This window comes from Sorex araneus, chromosome 4 (assembly GCF_027595985.1).
Source record: "Sorex araneus isolate mSorAra2 chromosome 4, mSorAra2.pri, whole genome shotgun sequence".
NCBI classification, from domain to species: domain Eukaryota; kingdom Metazoa; phylum Chordata; class Mammalia; order Eulipotyphla; family Soricidae; genus Sorex; species Sorex araneus.
Genome location: NC_073305.1, coordinates 175,172,327 through 175,193,132, shown reverse-complemented (window position 1 = coordinate 175,193,132; position 20,806 = coordinate 175,172,327). Strand labels below are relative to the sequence as shown.

At 55.1% G+C, this 20,806-nt stretch overlaps 1 protein-coding gene across 3 annotated transcripts in view; it reads right to left on the bottom strand.

The window, feature by feature from the left end:
- The window catches only part of SASH1 (SAM and SH3 domain containing 1), a 220,481-nt gene that overhangs the window by 87,136 nt on the left and 112,539 nt on the right, over positions 1–20,806 (bottom strand). For all 3 annotated transcript variants that reach the window (XM_055134915.1, XM_055134917.1, XM_055134918.1), the window contains exons 5-6: positions 5,316–5,356; positions 2,096–2,182 (exon numbers count right to left, since the gene is read on the bottom strand). In XM_055134915.1, the coding sequence (XP_054990890.1) occupies positions 2,096–2,182; positions 5,316–5,356 (128 nt within the window). The remainder of the gene's footprint in view (positions 1–2,095; positions 2,183–5,315; positions 5,357–20,806) is intronic.

Below are 20,806 nucleotides of genomic sequence, written 5' to 3'. Positions count from 1 at the left end.
AACCCCTGTGCATCGCTGGGTGTGACCCAAAAAGAAAAAAAAAAAAGCCTTATGAAACTCTCGCTCCCTGCCATGCTCTTGACATGTTCTTGCCAGGATCCAAACGAAGTAGATCTCAGACATGGCACACTACGCATGTGCAGGAAGGAAGGCACAACACATGGACATGTGGTGCTATAACTCTCCCAAACTGCAGGGCAGTGACTCAGCATCCAACTCAGAACTTTAAGGAGGCAGTTCTATAGAGGAAACAAGAACCCCCCACCAGGGAAGCTAAAGGGTGCTTCCTGGGGCTAGAGAGAGAGGACAGGAAAGGAGGACCTTTCCCTCGCATGCCGCCAACCTGGGTCTGATTCCCAAGACTCCATACAGCCCTGCCGAGCACTGCCAGGAGTGCTCCCTGAGCGCAGAGCCAGGAGGAAGCCAAGAGCACTGCTGCCAGATGAGTGCCCAAACCAGAGCAAACTAAAGGGATTTTCCTGCACAGCACACAGACTGTGCCGCCCCTAATCTAGCTGCAACGCCTCGGTCTGTGTGCCCCATCTCTCTCTCTCTTCCTGCTCTCCTTCCCCTGCACACCTTGCTGGCATCTCTGTCACTAGGACATTCTGCAGCGATGCCTGGGCTTGGCTTTTGCAGAGAACGAACAAGAAACAAGAGAGAAGCTTAGAAGAACCCCGTGGGGACGGGATGGGGAACGGGTGCTCCCACCCCACTCTCTTCCTGTAATCAATCGGGACAGAGCCACCAGGCACATTCCCGTCACCCAGGGGAAGGACAACTGTGCGCTGAGCGTGGACAAAAAAAAAAAAAAAGCACTGCTGTGATCCCTTGCGCTAGCTGTGCCACCTCCCCTGGGCGACAGTGGGTGATGGGGACTTGGCTAGTTTACAAGTCCAGCTTCCAGACAGTTGATTTGCCCGTCCATCCCTTCCTCTCTGTTTCTCCTATTTTTTTTTGAAGAAGATTTTTGAATGAGGTCAAGACTGTGTGGCTCAAGCGTCAGAGCACAGACCCGGTGGGGGGATTGGAAGCTGGGTGGATGCCCCTGAGCGACTTGGGGTATATTTCCCCCCACTCCCACCCCCATCTCCGCCACCGCACCCCGTGCCACCCGAGTGGACACGAATAAACACGACCGAGTAAGAATCCAAGGTTTGCTCTGGGGCACGGTGGGTTCTGGCTTCCAAGCGCCTCCCCCCAATACTCAGATCTTTACTCCCGAGGCTGGGATTTCCTTCCACACGTCAAAATTCTGACTTGTGGCCCCAGGGAAGCCAGGGCTCCCCTGGCCAAGCTGTGGCCTCGTCCACCCTCCACCCGCTCTCCCTTCTGTGAGCAGGGAGAAATGGAGCAACTTTCCGAACCGCAGGACAGGAAGATCTCTGTCCAACAAAGCAAGTGGGGCCGGCGACTCCACACGCCTCTGTGCCGTTCGGAGCGTTTCAGCCACGCTGGAATCTGGCGGGAGCTTTGTTTCCTTCCATCCCCGTCTCGGCGGAAGGGGGGGGGGCAGGGGGAGCATAAATTATATAACCGGGCCTCAAAGGGCCGGCGTATTTACTTACTATATAAATAACAACAAAAGATACGGCCAGCAGAGCGGGGGGCGGGCAGCCCGCACAAAGCCACCGGGGCAATTCCCATGATGTCACACGGTCCCGGGGTGCGTCCTGGGCCCACGACCCCAGATCTGGCCCCAGCCACAGCCAAGGGAGCGACGGCTCACAGGATGGCAAAGGGCCCAAGGGGCCGAGTGTGGGGAAGATCCCCAAGGAACACATGCTGAGCCCAGTATTTTAGGGCAAAGATTTTTCTGCAGATGGGGTGATGGGGAGCCCTAAGGCCCTATGGAGAGGCTGCCAGGGTGCCTCCCCCAAGCTTTTTTGTTCGCTTTGATTTACACACACACGTCCTGGCACCAAGTCTGAGAGTGGCGCTGGAGCGTCACAAGAGCCCAGGCTGACCCGGGCATATGTGGGAAGCTATTCTGATTTGCAGTGGCCATTCCAGTTGGGGGGACGGGGGGGTGGGGGTAAGGGGGTGCTGGCTCAAAGCCCCACTGTCCCACTGTCCCCTCTGTGTATTCTCGTACCTTTTGAAGTCTGTCTCATTATGCCTTTCTGGTTCTTTCGGAAGTTCTGCCAGAAATACTTATTTTTCTTCTTCCAATCTCCTTTTCCTTTAAAGAAAGAAAAAAAAAAAGAGGGGGAGAGGGCACAAGCCATAAATTCATTAGCAACAAAAGTAGCTTCTTCCTTATAATTCAAAGCGTGCAAGAATACTTTGATTCCACAAAGGGGGCGGGTATTTCTCTCTTTCACTCCGTGAAAGACAAGGAAATGCCTATAAAGCCGTTTGAAAGAGAGGCGAATTCCCGAGGAGGAGTCAGAGCTAGCCGGTGGCGAGGGGGTTAAGATGGGAAGTAAACATCAAAAAGGGGCCGGGGCAACGCACGCAGCTTTCCACTTTGATGTTTGTTTAACGAGTGTGTCTAATTCCGCCTTGTCTGTGGTCCGCTTTCCCCTTTGGTCTCAGCCACAATGATTCCAAGGCACCCACGGGCGAGTCTCTCACTGTTTTTTTTTTTTTTTTGCTTTTTGGGTCACACCCAGCGATGCTCAGGGGTTACTCCTGGCTTTGCACTCAGGAATTACTCCTGGCGGTGCTTGGGGGACCGTATGGGATGCCGGGGATTGAACCCAGGTCGGCCGCGTGCAAGGCAAATGCCCTACCCACTGTGCTATCGCTCCGGCCCCGTCTCTCGAGCTGTTATTCTTAAGAATCGAACCCTGATCTGTGTCAACCCAGGTGGAATGGAGGGAACAGAGTGGCTGGGATAGCCTAGGCTAACCAGCCCACAGGCTGCTTCTGTGGATGGGGGTTTAAGCGGGGAGGTGGGGGCTCCCACCCCTGCAAGGCCTCTTGGCCTGTGTATGTGTGTGGAGGGGGAGTGGGGGGAACGACAGAAAAGGGGGAGGGCACGGGACTCCCAGCTGTTGGACGTCCAAGCTAGCTAGGAGCCACCAGCCAATTCCTCCCCCCTTCCCCCCCCCCGCCCCGTCACACTCCACTGGGTGGAAACCAAGAGAAAACCAAAGGCTGCTACATGACTGGCAACTCTCGCCATTAACGACGGGGACTGGGGAGGGGCCAGAGAGACAGGCCCTCGGGCAGGGCGCTAACCTCGCACAAGGCCAGCCTGGGTTGGATCCCCCGGCACCATATCTGGTGTCCTGAGCACCATCAGGAGAGAGCCCCGAGGCCCGCTGGGTGTGGCCCCCCAAACAAGCAAAACCCAGAAAGCCCAAAGGTGGAACAGCCCATGTGGATGGCTCAGAGAGGGCCAGGGCCTGTGCCTCGCACAGCTCGAGGCCTTTGTCTGATCCTTGGCACTGTGCGGTTGCCAGGAGCACAGCCAGTGTCACACACCCCCCGGGGGTAGGCTGGACAGTAGCTGGGTGGCACAGTGTATGCTTTGCAGGGGTGAGGCCCTGAGTTCGATCTCGGACACCCCTTCCTCCCAATTTTGCAAGAAATGGGGAAGGCAGGGATGGAGCGATAGCACAGCGGGTAGGGCATTGCCTTGCATACGACTGACCCGGGTTTGATTCCCAGCATCCCAGATGGTCCCTCGAGCACCGCCAGGAGTAATCCCAGAGTGCAAAGTCAGGAGTAACCCCTGTGCATCACCGGGTATGACCCAAAAAGCAAAAAATAAAATAAAAAGATATAGAAAATGGAGCCATGGCAATCCCTGCCGAGGCACCGGCTGCTTTATCCGCAGCTGGTCCCCGGCCGGCAGGAAACCAGGCACAGCAGAGGGCGGGAAGGCACCTTCCTAGTCCAGCAGGTGGTGGCTGGCCCTGAGTTGGATCCCGGGCTTCCCGTATGGCCCCCCGAGCCCACCAGGAGTGATTCCTGAGCACAGAACCAGGAGTCCGCCCTGAGCACTGCTGCAGTGGTCCCCCCAAGCAAAAAGCAAAACAAAAACATACTGTGGAGATGGCAGCACAGGGCTCTGCTACGGGCAGTGACTGCCCCGTATGTGGGGTGATGCCCGGCTACAAAGGGCTGAGCCCTGGGGGCAAAACCAGCACCAGCAGGCCGAGGCTGCCTCTGGCAAGCTGCACGGAGCCCGCAGCAGGGGCCTGGAGGGAGACGCGGAAGCCACCAAAGCCGGCGCCGCGTGGCCCATCCCGCCTCCCCTGGGGCTCTCTAGGAAGAGACTGTCTGTCTGTCTAAGTTCCAGGGACTAAACCCAGGCACCTTAAACACAAAGGCACCTCTCAGCGATGAATGGGCTGGCTTTTGTGCCCATTTGCTGGAAAAGTAAACCAAGGCTCGCAGGGACCATGACCTGTCCCAGGTCGTCCTGATCCAGTGGGGAGAGACAGGATCACTCCCCCGTCACTCCAGGGGCTATTTATCACTGCGAGCTCAGCAGGCTCCACGTGACCTAAGAACAGACAGGCTCTACCAAAGAACTGTAAAATACAGAAAATCCCAATCGTGCATTGATTCCAGGGTTCCAAAGAATTTATCCTAATGCTGAAAGATATCTTTTGCTTTTGCTTTTGGTTTTGGGGGGGGCTGTGCTCAGGGTTTACTCCTGGCTCTGTGCTCAGGCATCACTCCTGGTAGGCTCCGGGGACCGTATGGGCTACCAGGGATTGAACCTGGGTTTACTGTATGCAAGGCAAGTGCCTTACCTTGCAAGTACAATTGCTCCAGCCCCTCAAAGATTTTTAGAGGCCACCATTTCTCTATGATGTAGAGAGAAAACTGGAAATAAATGTCCAGCCAAGAGATTAGCTGATTATGTCGGGACACATGCAAAAAAAGGCATGTGGCATGTTATGAGATACTTAAATTTTTTAGTGTAAAGAACATTGAATCATGTGGCTGAAATGTGTCATAATATATGTGGTTAAAAAATTAAACAAACATATCCCGAGGCCACGGATGTGGCTAACATAGTAGCTAGAGCTTAGATGAGGTCCCAAGTTCAACCCTCAGCCCCACCTGGTCTCCGGACATTGCCAGGTATAGCCCAGGAGACCGTCCCCTCCAGCACCTCTGGGTGTGACCTTAATTTAAAAACACATACACACACAAAATAGGCCCAGTCTGATCTAAATTAAGGGTGTTTTTAAAAAACCCATAATTTGGATCAAAATATAGAAAGCAAAGGTGTACACCCAAAATTGTAAGCGAGTTTATTTCTAGGTGGAAGGATTCCCGTGCTGATGGGTCAGTGGTATAAAGAGGAGAAAGGAGCATTTTAAACAGCGAAGCCGAGAGCCGGTACTGACCTACAGAGCCGTCCTCCGAGTTGGACTTGTGAAGAGCGTTCCTGGAAAACATAAAGAAACACAGGCCTGTTACCATCTGAGAAGCGCCACGACCGGACCCCGGCTAGGCAGAGACACTGCGGCAGGGTCCCCACTACTGGCCACTTCCTGCCACCCGCTGCCATTCAGGACATCCGCTCAGGGGCCATTTGTCAACACTTAGAAAACCCATCCCAGAGGAAGACAGACCCCAGACGCCCCCGACCCCCAAGGGAAAAGCCCACCGTGTCTGCCCACCATAAGCCGTACGTGTTAAGTCGGCCAGAATGGAAAAGGCAAATGATAACGGAAACGCAGGTGCAGGGGCCGAAGAGATGGCAGAGAGGATGTGTCTGTGTGTGGCCGACCCCAGCTCGATCCCTGGTACGCCATGGTTCCCCGAACACCACTGGGTATGGCCTGAACAGCGCTACACCTTCTGGCCCAGTACTGAAGGGCTGGACTGCTTGGCTTAATCACCAGGAAAGAGCACCCCCGTCCATCCCCTCCCTCCCCCCGCAAAAAGAAAATATCAACCTAGAGCAGCACGAGTTCAGGCCAGCCGGGAGCAGATATTTGTGCTGGAGTCCCAGGGGCAGAGTGAGAGGCAGGGAACTGTCCCCCACACGCATGTGCACACGTGCGCGCGCGCACACACACACATGCTTTCAAACACATACACACACAGAGTGGAGGCAGCTCTCCCTGCAGTGCTCTCCATACCTGTCTGCCTCTGTCCACCCTGAACATCCAGGGTGCCAAGGTACTGGTGCCAGGAAGTGGGCTCAGCGGTCAGGGGAGCATGGCTAGCGCCCACAGGGGCACAAGTTGGATCCCCGGTACCACCCGAAGTCTGAGCACAGGTGGCCTTGCCCCGGTGGCCCCAGCATTGTCTGGCCTGAGCAGTGCCACAGGACTGGGCCCAAGCACTGACCATCAGCCTGCTCAGCCAAGTAGCTTTGGGAATGGTCCCCTGGGACCTCTAAGGCTGCTATGGAGACCCCCCGCCCCCCACACGCACACAAAGTAAGGCCTTAAGGGGGCCAGAGTAATAGTACAGTGGGGAGGGCGTGTGCCTTGAATGCAGCTGGCCCAGTTTCAATCCCCAGCATCCCACAGGGTCCCCCAAGCACCATCAGGAGTGATTCCTGGGTGCAGAGCCAGGAGGAACCCTTTAGCAACACCAGGTGTGACACCAAAAAACAGAGAAAAGGTGGGGGGGGGCATAAGTAATCTTTTTAAGAGAGGGGTCTGGAGAGAAAGCAGAGGAGCTAAGATGCTTGCCTTGTATGCACTGACCTCAGCTCAGCCCCTAGCAGTACCTACAGCTGACCCCTGGCCCTCCAACACGTACCCACTCTCCCAATAGGATAAAATGGATGCAAAACTCCTGAAGCTCTAGTCTTGAGAAAGTCAAAGGCTCATTTCTGCTTTTCCAGCCCAGTTTTCACTCTCCCTGACAAAGGGGAATGCCTAATACACTAAGAAAGAGGAGAGGGGCCAGAATGAGTGATAGTACGTCAGGGAGGGTGTTTGCCTTGAACGCGACTGACCAGGGTTCCTCCATCCCATATAGTTCCCTGAGCACCGCCAGGAGTGATCCCTGTGTGCAGAGCCAGGAGTAACTCCTGAACATTGCTGGGTGTGGCCCCACACCAAAACCCTCCCCCCAAAAAGAAAAAGCCAGAATCCAAACACAGAAAGATACAATTACATTCTTCTCAGTTATCCCTGGAATTTCATATCCCCTATAAAAAACACTGACTTACAAATTTTATATTTTTTAGCGTTCATATTTTCTTTTTGGTTTTTGGGTCACACCCGGCGATGCACAGGGGTTACTCCTGGCTTTTCACTCAGGAATCACCCCTGGCGGTGCTCAGGGGACCATATGGGATGCTGGGATTAGAACCTGGGTTGGACACGTGCAAGGCAAACGCCCTACCCGCTGTGCTTTTGCTCCAGCCCCCAAATTTTATATTTTTTAAAAATCTACTTTCTTTACTTTCCTGGAGCAATAGCACAGAGGCAGGGCGTTTGGCTTGCATGCAGCTGACCCAGATTCGATTCCTCCGCCCCTTTGGGCAAGCTACCGGCAAGCTACAGAGAGTATCTCGCTGCCACGGAAGAGCCTGGCAACCTACCCATGGCGTATTCGATATGCCAAAAACAGTAACGAAGGGTGTCAGGATGGCCGAGTGGTCTAAGGCGCCAGACTCAAGTTCCGCTTCCCCAAAAACAGTAATGATAAGTCTCACAATGGAGATGTTACTGGTGCCCATTCAAGCAAATCGATGAGCAACGGGATGAGAGTGACACAGACAGTGATACTTTCTTTCCATAATTATAGAATTATTTTGAAGACTTATCCTTTGGCTTTTTTGTTGTTACATAAGACGGGCTGCTCCTCTCCTGCATTCTCTCTGCTCGCCAGCAGATGGCACTGTAGTCTCTTTATTCATCTTGCTGGGACAAGAGACAACTCTTTTAAAAAAAAAAAATTCACAAGCTCACTATCTACACATTGGCCAAAGAGCAGTGAGTCAATGTTTTTCATAAGCACAAGTTTCCCCAACTTTGCAAACTGGGGGTGTGGGGCCACAATAAGAAGTTTAATTCTGAATTGTCTCTGCACTATTGGAAGAAGTGCCAATGCCTTTCTCTCCTGGAGGCTGCCTATGAAAGGCATCCATCCAAGCAGGAGCAAAAATCAGTCATGTAACCAGATTCCAAGTGGGCCGGCAGCAGGTGGAAGGATCATCTATTAACTGATGCCCTGGTGAAGGAAATGAAAGCTAGGGGTCATCTCCATGCTGAGGCCAGAGAAGGAGGCGACAGAGGTAGCTTCCTCAGACCTTTCTAGGTACCACTTTCCCTGTCCACAGAACAGAAAAGACGGGAAGTCCATCACCACGCTCTGACAACTGGGAAGCCATAATAAACATGCTGCAATTAAGGATTTAATAATCATCAAACACTCATGTGTCTCTGAACTCGATGTCGTAAGGGACTTTATTCACAGGGCACCACCACTGTGGTGTGTGTGTGGGGGGGAGGTCAGGCATAGCTCACATGCCTTGCTCCTGTAAGACCCCAGGTTTGAGTGCTCCTCCCCCGCCCACATGCCCTCCTACTACTGCTAAACATCCAACTGCTTAATTGTTAACATTTTTCCTCAAGTTTTCAAAACTATTTTAGTTTTCCCTGAACACCAAGTAAGTATACCACCAGGAGCAAGCCCTGAGAACAGAGGGGATGGGCCCAAGACAACAATGAGGGGAAAAGTTGAGGGGCCAGAGACATAGTACAGTGGGTAGGGCCCTTGCCATGCTTGCAGCTGACCCAGTTTGATCGCCAGCATTTCATACGGTCCCCCAAGCACTGCCAGGAGTGATTCTTGAGTGCACAGCCAGGAGTAACCCCCAAGCATTGCCAGGTGTGACCTCCCCCCCCCCGAAAAATAAAAGAAAGACTTGAACAATTTGATGCTCAATTGTATCAACTGAGCCACGTTCAAGTATGAGCTACAGATGGCATGCACCAGCACCGATGTGAAAGAAACAGCATCCCCCAAACTTAACCAGTTCTTCTTTTTACATCAGTCTTCAGCAAATTCCTTGGCAAACCATTCCCTTCACTCAAACAGTATTCAGCTCCCTCTGAGACCCTCCAAACACAGTGGCTAACAAGACAGGGACCAAGCCTTGCTCCCTCTGGGAAGGCTGGGGATAAAGAATCGAGGAAGGGGTGCAGATCAGGGAGTGGGGGAGAAATAACACAGCCTTCTTAAGCACAAGTTTCCCCAACTTTGCAAACTGGGGGTGCAGGGCCACAATAAGAAGTTTAATTCTGAATTGTCTCTGCACTATTGGAAGAAGTGCCAATCCCGTTCTCTCCTGGAGACTGCCTATGAAAGGCATCCATCCAAGCAGGAGCAAAAAGCAGTCGTGTAACCAGATTCCAAGTGGGCCGACAGCAGGTGGAAGGATCATCTATTAACTGATGCCCTGGTGAAGGAAATGAAAGCTAGGGGTCATCTCCATGCTGAGGCCAGAGAAGGAGGCGCCTATAGGCTGACCTGGGTTCAATCCCTGGCACCACAGAGGGTCCACAGAGCCCCACCAAGAGTGATCCCTGAGCACAAAGCCAGGAGTAAGTCTCGAGCACAGCTGGGTGAGGCCCACATACAAAAACAAATGAACAGAGTGGGGAGGATCAGATGAGGGGTGCGGTATGCAGAGGCCTGAGGAAGAGGTATGACAGGAACGCCCCCTGCAGGTAAGACGGGGTAGGGCCAACCACAATGCCCAAAAGTTTTGTGTGTGTGTGTGTGTGTGTGTGTGTGTGTGTGTGTGTGTGAGAGAGAGAGAGACAGAGAGAGAGAGAGAGAGAGACAGAGACAGAGACAGAGACAGAGACAGAGACAAAGAGAGAGCAAGAGAGTGAGAGAGAGTGACTGATAGCAACAGAGCGAGAGAGAGACAGAGACAGAGAGAGAGCAATAGAGTGAGAGGGCAACCGAGAGCGAGCAAAAGAGAGAGAGAGAGAGAGAGAGAGAGAGAGAGAAGCGCCTGTAATAGAGGCAGGCTGGGTGGGGGAGGGAGGATGGGAGGAAAACTGGGGACACTGGTGCTGGGAAACGTACCCCTGTGGAGGTCGTTGGAACACTGTACAACTGAAACCTAATTATGCCCAGCTTCCTAAGAGTTTTATTATTCGTAAAATAAATAAATCAAACTTTTAAGAAAGACTGGGCAGGGCAGAGCAGGGACGACAAGTTCAGGGGAGTTGGTGAGGGCTGGATTTAGAGGCCACCTGCCCAGATAAAGCGGGGAGCCCGACTGAGCCCAACGGGGCTTACGAAGACAGCTCTGGGGAAGTGAATGACAGGAGCAGAGGTGAGGAGGGAGGAGGCCAATCAGAGAACACACCTAGACCTTCTCTGGCCTGAACGGCACTCAAGGGGCTGGAGACAGAGTCCAGAGTGTCGCACGCAGGGAGTTAGAGGCACAGAGCTGCGTGGGGTCCCCTGGGCCCGCGCTCAGGGGTCACTCTGAACCGAGTGAGGCCCCCAGACAGAGGAAGTTGGGGGGAGTGCAGGGAGGGGGAAATGCCATACAGTCCACTTTAAGGCTGGGCTGTTGTCCGGGCTGCGAGGGTCTTGCCCTCTCTGAGACCCCTGGGAGCACCAGAGGGAGGCAGAAACTCCCACGGACCAAAAGGGAAATCCTTCTAGCTCTTAAAGAAAACTCTCGGGTGGCTTCTGTCCCACAGAGGGCGAAGAGCCCGGCTAGGAGTGGCCCCTTGCCTGGGACAAGTCAGAAAGTCCCACGCAGCCGGCTCCCTCGCGCCCGTGCCTAGCCCCGCCCACGTCAGGAACCCGCCAGGGCCACGGGCCCGGGACATGACGGGACAGATTCTCCGAGCGTGTGGAGGGAAAGCGGGTTTCCAGCGCCCGATCGGAACCTGGTCGCCGGGCCAGGTTCAACAGAACCGGGTGTCAAATCACGGTTTGCTGGGTTCGGTGGCGGTGCTGCATCCTACTGGCGCTTGTCAGAGGAGAGGAGGCCAAAGAGTTTAGCGCGGGCTCATTTTTCTTCTTATGTCTATTTATACATAAACAGACTTAGGTCCCCCTAGGCAAAGACAACTCTATCTCCTCGTCACACACTCAGCCTGGCACTTGAGAAACGTGTAATGAATACCTTGGGGCACAAAGGAATTCCTAAAGCAGGCCCGCTTTTCCCTTTGAAGGGCTGTCCAGAAACATCAATGGAACCCAAGCAACAAAGGAAACACAATCAAACCTGCTAGAACTAATCTCTGAAAAAGGCGCACGCAACTTGATTGGGGGGGGGGGGGTGCATCTCCGGGCTGGGAGGAGGAGCTTCCTGAGATTCTAAGGATGTATTTTTTTTTCTTTTTGGGTCACACCCAGCGATGCACAGGGGTTCCTCCTGGCTCTGCACTCAGGAATCACCCCTGGCAGTGTTCAGGGGACCCTATGGGATGCTGGGAATCGAACCCGGGTCGGCCGCGTGCAAGGCAAACGTATTGCTCCAGCCCAAGGATTTATTTCTTGATGGGATTTTTCCCTCTACTGAATTGGGTCTGGGGGCTCCATCTGGGATTTTCATTGTATTTCCCTTTGGCAGGGGCCGGGGGCTGGAGGTGCAGAGTGGGTCACACTGGATGTGTTCAGGGGCCGCTCCCGGCCCTGTGCTCAGCAGTGACCCCTACTGACACTGCAAAGAGGAACCAGCCGCGGGCAGCCAAGCCAGCACCGCCACCTTCTATTATTATCTCTTTGGCTTCACTAGGGATCTTTCCGCCATCATCAGGGCCTGCCAGCACAGTTCCAAATCCAGAGCCCCCAGGCCAATTAGGGAACAAAGGAAACATGTCAACCATGATGTCCCCATGCTCTGTCTCATGGCCAGCAGCCAAGGGAAGATGGAAGGAGGTGGAAGGGTTGAGGGTGATTTTCTTTCCTCTTTTGTTTTGGGGCCATACCCCCTGGTGCTCAGGGACTACTCCTGGCTCTGCACTCAGGAATTACTCCTGATCATAAGGGATGATGGCTGGGGTTCAAACCCGGGTTGGCCACTTGCAAAGCAAATGCCCTCCCGCACCCCACAAGAGCTATAGCTCTGGCCCTGAAGGTGATTTTCTGAAGCCCACATTCTGGAATAACATTATTCCCTCACACATTGGTGAGGGGAATGGTGAATGATTCCCAGCCAGAGCCACTGTCTGTGTGGGGTTACCACCTTTTTCTCGGCTGTGTAGATTTCCTCGGGGACCCCCACATGCAAAGATGTGCACCTGAGGGTCATTTAGTGGATCTCAATTGTTGTAGTAGAAGGAAGATGGGTGACAAGGGATGGCCTCACCAGGGTGGGTGCCTGCAATGCACCCAGAGCAGCTGAGACACATTCTAGCCACCTCTGACCCCAAACAGGTTGTAGAATGAATGAATGAGTAAATGAGTGAGTGAGTGAGTGAGTGCGTGAGTGCGTGAGTGAGTGAGTGAGTGAGTGAGTGAGTGAGTGAGTGAGTGAGTGAGTGAATATTTCCTAATAGGCCCATCTGGGTCTTTAGTTTGAAGGTTGGTCATATTTTGCAGTAGAAATAAGCCACAAGAGCTTCACTTTTATTTCTGTCAACAAGCCTAGGATAAAATCAGCTTCATTACATACGTTTCACTGAGCATTAACTGTCATACTTTGTTTAGATAGCAACAAACCCTTTTTTCTTTTTTTGGTAAAATAGGTCACTTCCTAAGTTAATATTTCTTATTATCCTTGGGCGCTTAGCTGATTTTACAACCTAGGAACAGCTCTCCACTACAGAGAAATAAATATGGATTAAATTTAGTTCACACTGTGTACCGTGGGCCAGAGAAGTTCAAGTGTCACCCATCCCCGGCGACAGGGGGCTGGTGAGGGAGACACAGGTGAGACAGAGAGACATGGGTCCCTGAGCCCAGCAGGTCCCCGTACTCAGGGCAGGACGCAGCACTTCTGAGCTCTGTGCCCGCTACTGCCGTATCCTTGGATGCCCTGTGTTTTCTGGGATTCACAGCCCCAGACACCAGCCACGGGTAATGGGCATTCGACAACGGACATGAAGCATATTGTTGGAGCTCCCGGAACACCGAGCATCCGTGACAATGCGGGTGGCCGTCTGTCTCTCTTTGCAAAGGCCTCCGCAACGGCACCTTTTTCTCTGTCCCCAAGTGCCCCCTGCCTGGCCTTTGCAGCTTGTGCTCCAAGGGAACTTGACAAGTCATCGGTGATCAGGCCGTGTGCCTGGCATGTGAAAGGACCCTAGTTTGCTCCCTGGCACTGAGCCACCTGGCTCATCAGTTTCCCTGAGCACTGTTTGGGAGACCTCCTTCCCACGCAAAAAACACACGATGGAGGCAGCTGGAGGCCCAGATCTCAGAGGAGTCAGGATATGGCACACTTGGGACTCAGCTGACCCATGAAGACACTGTCTCACTCTCTCCTGCCTCTCTGTGTGAAGCGCTGGTGCCCACCAGCTGTGTGGAGAGTGACAGGACCCCGGGGGGACCCTGGGTTTAGCACCATGCCTGGCACTGGGCCATTTGCTCCAGCTGGCAGTGCCACAAAGCCCCCTCCCAGTCCAGAGTCGGCCACTAATTCATCACCAAGCTTCCTCCGTTTCCATTTTATTAACGTTAACCTCCTCCAAATAACCAGGAGGCGCAGAGCTATTCTTCTTTCTTGCCTCAAACAATTCATGGTTTTCTCGGAATTAGAAACAGCTCTCTCTTGGGGCTGGAGCGATAGCACAGCAGATAGGGCATTTGCTTTGCATGTGGCTGACCCGGGTTCGATTCCCAGCATCCCATATGGTCCCCTGAGCACCACCAGGAAAAACCCGAGTGCAGAGCCAGGAGTAACCCCTGTGCATCACTGGGTGTGACCCAAAAAGGAAAAAAAAAAAAGAAAAAAAAAAACAGCTCTCTCTTGGGACTTAAATGGGGGAGGGAATTTTCCTTGCACACAGCTGACCCAGGTTCCATCCCTGGTGTCCCAGATGGTTCCCTAACACCACCAGTGTGATCCCTGAGTGTCAGGAGTAAGCCCTGACCACCGCTGGGTGTGACCCAAACACCGAAAACAAACCAACAAAAAAAGACTTGCCCGAAAGGGTTAGGATGGACACCGAGATCCTTTGCCCTCTTCCCAGCAGCCCTTGACAAAGGCGGCTGACATTTCCTTTAGAATACCAACATGTATTCTAAATACACACCTCAACACCAGAACCCAACGCCTGCACAGAGACGTATGGGCAGCTGAGTGGCCACTGGACGTGTGTGCCAAGCCAGAGCCACCCTTTACTAGCCAGAAACCTTATTTCTCTCTTTCAGCTTGGGGGGGGGGGGCGTCCCCGAGCGATAGCACAGCAGGTAGGGCGCCTGCCTTGCGTGTGGCCGACCCAACTTTGATCCCGGGCATCCCTCCCATAGGGTCCCCGGAGCCGCCAGGAGTGACCCCTGAGCACAGAGCCAGGAATAAGTCCTGAGCACCACTGGGTGTAGTCCACACTCCCTTCCAAGTTTTTTGCTTGTTTTTTTTGCAGGGAGGGGGGTCACCCTCTGCTGTATTACAGGGCAACTGGTGCAATGTGGACTCGAGGGACCCAAAGGTACTGGGGATCAAATCCAGGGCCCCCATATGCCAAAGCACACTGGAGCCATCTTCCCAGCTCCACTGACATGCTGAATCTTAGCCCCCCACTAGACCCACGGAGAGAACATTATCCACCAAGTGGATAAAGTGGATAAAGATTCCATGAACATGCGCACATGCATGGTACTGAGGACACACCCGTGCAAGCTAAGCAGCACCCAGAAGGAGAGAAATGCCCACGCTGGCTCTTTCTTTCAACACCCTCACCCCTTCGGCCCCACAGCGGTCGGCGTGCTACGGTGGAAGGGGTTGATTCCCTGGCACCTCAGGGGGAGCCCCGGCCGCTCTCCCGGCCAAGGCCGCCTCCACCTCTGCAGACTCGGAAAATCCTTCACAAAGGTGCATTGAGAGAGAGGTCTGTCCTTCACTAGCCAGTGGGTCGCCGGTACGGAAAGGGAACGGTGCGGGCCGCTGGCAGAAGTGTTAAGAGTTTAGGGCCTGAGAAGCAGCCAAATGCCGCGGACACACAATGGAGGTGCTGGCCGGCCTGGGTCGGGAGCACAGTCCCACTCGGCCCGGGCCTGTGCAAGCGCTGAGGCGCGGAGCTGGCGATCTGGGTCAGCAACAGTCACCCGCTCCAGGGCTTCCAGAACGTCTGGGGGGGGCCCCCCCGCTCCCCTCTCCAGCTCAGCCACATGGCCCTTCATTTACGGGCTTGGGGCCCGGAACAGCCTTTCTATTGATATTTTGGGTTGTTTGCTTTTCCCCCTTGGGGTGTGTGTGTGTGTGTGTGTGTGTGTGTGTGTGTGTGTGTGTATGAGTGTATGTGTGTGTGTGTATGTGTGTGGGTGGGGGGAGGGATTTCTTTACACCATACCTGCACATCCTAGCTCTGTTCTCAAGGAATCACCATTGGCGGTATTCCGGGGACCATCTGGGGTCCTGGGGATCAACCAGGGGTCAGCTGCATGCAAGATGTGGTCATCCCCGGGTCCAGTTCTGCGGGACCCTGTGGGGACAGCAGGCCGGGCGGGACCCTCGGGCAAGGGACAGAAGAGGAGGGGGGATGAGAGGAAAAGAGGCTCCATTCAATTATCTCCCAGCCGGTTGCCATGGCCACGGCTCCCGGAAGCGGGTCAGAACTTTCTCAGTGGGGAGAAACAGCGGCTCCCATTCACGGCTGCCCAGGCCAGGCTGGCGGGCCGGCGCGGGGGACACGGGCCTCTGCTGCCAGCTGCTGGGGGGAGCGGGGTGTGCGTGTGCAACCTGGGAGGCCCGAGTGTGGAGGCGGAAGGGGTCACCAGTCCCACTCCAGGGCAGAGCTGGGGGCTCTCCCGCCTTTTTTATGGGGAACCCCTCCCTTTATTATTATTATTATTATTATTATTATTATTATTATTATTTTTCATTTTGGGGTCATACCCGGCCATGCTCAGGGGTTTCTCCTGGCTTTGCACTCAGGAATTACTCCTGGCGGTGCTCGAGGAACCATATGGGATGCTAGGGATAGAACCCGGGTCGGCTGCGTGCAAGGCAAATGCCCTCCCTGTTATACTATTGCTCCAGCCCCAGGGCAACCCCCCGAAAGGACTTTTTATTATTATTATCACATTTGGTTCCTTCAAATGCAGTGGGTGCCCATGCTCTATCGCCCTCGCTGCAGGGGAGAAGAGGAGCATGTTTGTGGGGTGAAGATCATGGAAACGGAAGGGGTGAGGTGCCAGAGTGCAGCGGGTAAGGCACTTGCGTTTCACACAGTCGACCTGGATTAGATCCTTGGCATCCCATATGGCCCGCTGAGGCCGCCAGGAACTATCTCTGAGTGTAGAGCCAGGAGTAAGCCCTGGGCGTGGCCAAGTGTGACTCCCAAACCAAAAAATAGCAAAAATAAAATTGAGGGGGCCGGAGCAATAGGACAGAGGGATAGGATGCTTGTGTTGCACACAGCTGACCCAGGTTCGATCCCTGGCATCCCACAAGGTCCCCCAAGCCCACCAGGAGTGATCCCTGAGCACAGAGCCAGGAGTAAGCCCTGAGCACCGCCAAGGGTGGCTCCCAAACCAAAACAAGGTTTAAAAAAATTTATAAGAAGTAAAACTGAAAGAAAACCAAACCCAGCATTCTCCCAGAGCTTATCTGGAAGGCCCACGCCACCCTCGGTCCCATCCCAGGCACTTTATCTCCGGGAAGCGACACTGCGGAGAGGTGAAGGGACGTGCTGACTTCGTCCTTCCCACTTCCGCTTCCCTCTCCACTGCTTGGGGCATGACGCACAGGAACTGCCGTGGAGGGTCCACACAGCGGCAGCTGGGGGTCATGGAGCCCATCGTGGGGGTGGGGGACAGCACTCCAGGGGATCGGGGAGAAACTGGGAGGTGGCTCCAAGGTAGAGGGTGTGATCCCCAACACGCACACGTTAATCTGTGTCCCCCCCTTGCCCCCGGGGCTAGTAAAACTGGGGGCTGTGCTATAATAGCCCCCTTGCCTCACGTGTGTGCGGCCCTGGATTTAATCCCAGCACCTGAAAACAAATCACCAAGTAAGAATCCAGAGGAAGTGCAAGACGTAAGCACTTGAGTGTGGCTGCCACCCTGGTTGAGTTCCTGGCACTGCGTGTGATTCCCTGAGCACTGCAGGGTCACTGCCGAGCACAGAGTCAGAAGAGCCCCAGAGCACCACTGCAGGGGAAACCCCCAGCCCCAACACAGCAAGCAAAAAGCTGTCTTTGGAGTGATTCATCAGAACAAGCTGCACCCTTGGGTCCATGCTCAGAGGGCAGCGAGAGTGCCCCGTTTCCTGTTGCTCCATGGTTGGAAGCTTGGCTCACGGGCTGGGGGAGAAGACAGCTGGGATAGAGAAGGGATTACTCAGCCAATGATGGTGGGAGGGATCGCTCGGGGTGGGAGGTGTGTGCTGAAAGTAGATAAAGGACCAAACGTGATAGACTCTCAGCATCTGTATTGCAAACCATAACGCCCCAAAGTAGAGAGAGAGTATGAGGGAAATGGTCTGCCATGGAGGCAGGGGGCGGGTTGGGAAGAGGGGGGTATAACTGGGGTCCCTGTTGGTGGAGAAGGTGCACTGGTGGAGGGATGGGTGTTTGATCACTATGACTGCAACTCAAACATGAAAGTTTTGTAACTATCTCACGGTGATTCAATTAAAAAAAATAAAGAGCTCCCTAGTTCTCCAATTAGAGATATGTGTGTGTGTGTGTGTGTGTGTGTGTGTGTGTGTGTGTTGTCCCTGTCCATCCCACAGGCTCTCTGGCTTATTACAATATGTAGGAGCTCGTGGAATCTGGATTAGACTCCAGGAGACCCGGAAACCCCACTCCTCGTCCTGTTTTGCACCTGGGACTCCCCCCACCAACACCCCCAAATCCAAGGAAGCGGGACTGCACACAGAGTTTCCAGGAAAGATTCCAGAAGGTGCAAATCCATGAGAGCCACCCAGCGGCCAGCGGCTAGCGAGGGCAAGCCTGACAGAGGTTTGATGGGACAAAAGTTTTGGGTCAGGAGGTGGAGGCTTCCCCCCCACCCCGTTCCCGACTCACAGGAAACTCTCCTCATGGAGCTGGTGGCAAAAGCCGGCAGCACAACTAAGGCTCAAACAGGGTAGCCCAGGGGGCAGGGAGCGCACAGGACCCGGATGAGACCCCCCCCAGCACCACCTGGTCGCCAGGCACTGCCAGATGTGGCCCTTGAGGTTGGTCCAGGATTCCCTGAGCCGCCACGTCCTGGGGCCCTTGCAAGGACCAGGCCCAGCTGGCCGAGCGGCACTGGCAACAACACCATGGAGGCCTCGAACCCCACCCCATATGAATTTTTAAAAAGTAATAAAGGTGGTGCCAGGAGTGACGGAAGAGCAGATAGGGCACTTGCCTTGCCTGTGGCCGACCCAGTTTAATCCCTCCCACCCCGTATGGCCCCACCTGCCCCCGCCAGGAGGGATTCCTCAATGCAGAGCCCAGGAGTAAGTCCTGAGCATCACCAGGTGTAGCCCCTCCCCCAAATAACAACAACAACAACAATAACAAGAAAGGTCAGGGCTGGAGCAATAGCACAGCGGGTAGGGCGTTTTGCCTTGCACGCGGTCGACCCGGGTTCGATTCCCAGCATCCCATATGGTCCCCTGAGCACTGCCAGGAGTAATTCCTGAGTGCAGAGCCAGGAGTAACCCCTGTGCATCACCAAAAAGCAAAAAACAAACAAACAAAAAAAACAACAAAGTTCTACCCACCCCCTCGGGGCACCCAAGCCAGGACCTATACACTGAGGCTGTCTCCGGGCCACTCAGATCCCCAGGGAGCAGAGCCCCATGGGTGGGGGGGGCTGGGGGGGTAACTAAATGTCCCTATACTTCTGTATGCTCTGGGGTCGCCCTCTAGGGCTCACACCCCGGGCTCCGAGCACGGCTGCATCTGTGCCCCGCAGAGTGTATGCGGCTCAGCCTTTCCCACACACCTGCCCCACGTCCATCCCTGCTCCCGGCTGGGCGCAGGACACACAGCCCCGTCCTAGCTGCCTCGGCTCAGCCCGTGTCCCTAAATCCCGCAGACGCCCACCCACAAGCTGGGTGCCCAGCAGGAGGCGGGGAGCAGTGCCCTGAGACCTTGGAGGGCTCCTCTGTCCTTTCCCCAGGCCGCTCTGTTTGTTTTCCCCTCTAGGGCCAGCCAGACTGACTCCAGGCCACATCGCTGGACACACAGGGTGAATGAATGTCCCCTCGCCCCGCCCCGGCGTCACCCCCTGGCCGTGAAGCCAGTCCTCAGGACACACAGTTATCACATGAGCACAGCGCCGGCTCTCCAACACAACCTGGACTGTCCCCAGCGCCTCCCGTCCCCGAGGGTCGGCTGTACTTCCTTCCTGCCCCCTGCCCCTGCACGGTCCACCAATGGGGGCCCTCCTTGGGCCAGGCCTTCCGGGAGTGGGGACCCATTCTCAGCAATAACAAGACCCACATCACCCTCCCGGCGCCCTGCAGACTTGCCCACCAGGCAGAAATGGGAAACGAGCCTGAGAAGCTCCAGCCGGCCCCCCACACCCCATCTTCCCTGAGCACGTCGGGCCTGGCAGGGCGCTGTGCTGGGGGGTGATGGGGGAGCAGGAGCAGGGAGGGTAGCAGGGCAGGTACACAGGTGTGGGCTGTGCCCACCTCTGCCGCCCCCGTCGCCTTGGCGAGCCTTCTCTGCCTGCAGCCTTGCTTCCCGTAGCCGCCGGTGACCACAGGTGGGAGGGATGAAAACTGGAGGGGCCGGAGCCATAGGAGAGCAGTAAGGACCCTGCCTGGCCGGGGGCGCCCCCTGCTTCAATCCCAGCCACGAGTAGGCGTGATCCCTGAGCACAGAGCCGGGAAGAAGCCCTGAGCACTATCACGTAGGTCCCCCCCACCCCCCGCCAACCACAATGCTGAGGTAGGGGCCCTCCCCTCTTCCTCACGGACACGCTCCAGGGCCCTGCAGGCCAGAGAAGGAGCAGCAGCCCTGGACTCACCACACCAGAGCCTGCCTGGCATCACACACAGGTCGCCCGCTGGGGCGCAGGGCGGACACAGGCGCGGGCATGTGCACACAAGCCCCGCTGGCCAGCTGGAGGCTCCCTCTGCAGGCAGGCGGCCTTCAGGGCCACCGTGTGGCCGGGGGGAACAGCTGAGCTGCAGAATCCTGCACAGCTGCGCCCGCCCCGAGCCCCCCCCCCACGCAACCCCCCCCCCACCGCCTGCTGGAATGCAGAGCCCCTGAACTATGCCATGTGCAGACGGCACACACGTGCGTCAGCACGCCTTGTACTGGGCGTTGGGAGGCGTGAAAAGGACAGGTCCGCGGGGAACGGCCGGGCTGTGTGGACAAACTCTGGGTGTGTCAACTCCGATGAGACCTAGGGGGGAATCAGCTGGGCTTTTGCAGCTGTTTGAGAGGGGCTGGGAGGAAGAAAGGCAACAGAAGCATCTGGAAGGTTGACACTGCCCGGGGCTCCCCAGGGCCACTGGACATTTGATCCCTCAGAAATTGGAGGCTCGGGGACACTCAAGCCCACCATCGGCAGCGTGAGCATCATTGTTGCACCCTGATTCCTTATTTTTTTTTTAACCAAAATAAAATCTGTTTGTAACCCACATATTGGCTCCAAAATGGCATAAAATCTGCAATGACAACGCAGTGAGATGCGGCACATTTGGGTTCCAGGCTCTGTCCCACATTGAGAGCAACAACAGCCACAGCACAGCAGCCAGTGTAGACGGCCACACAAGGGCACGCCCAGGCTTGGATCAGAAAACGCAAGGTTTTTTTTCCGGTGTGCTGTGTGG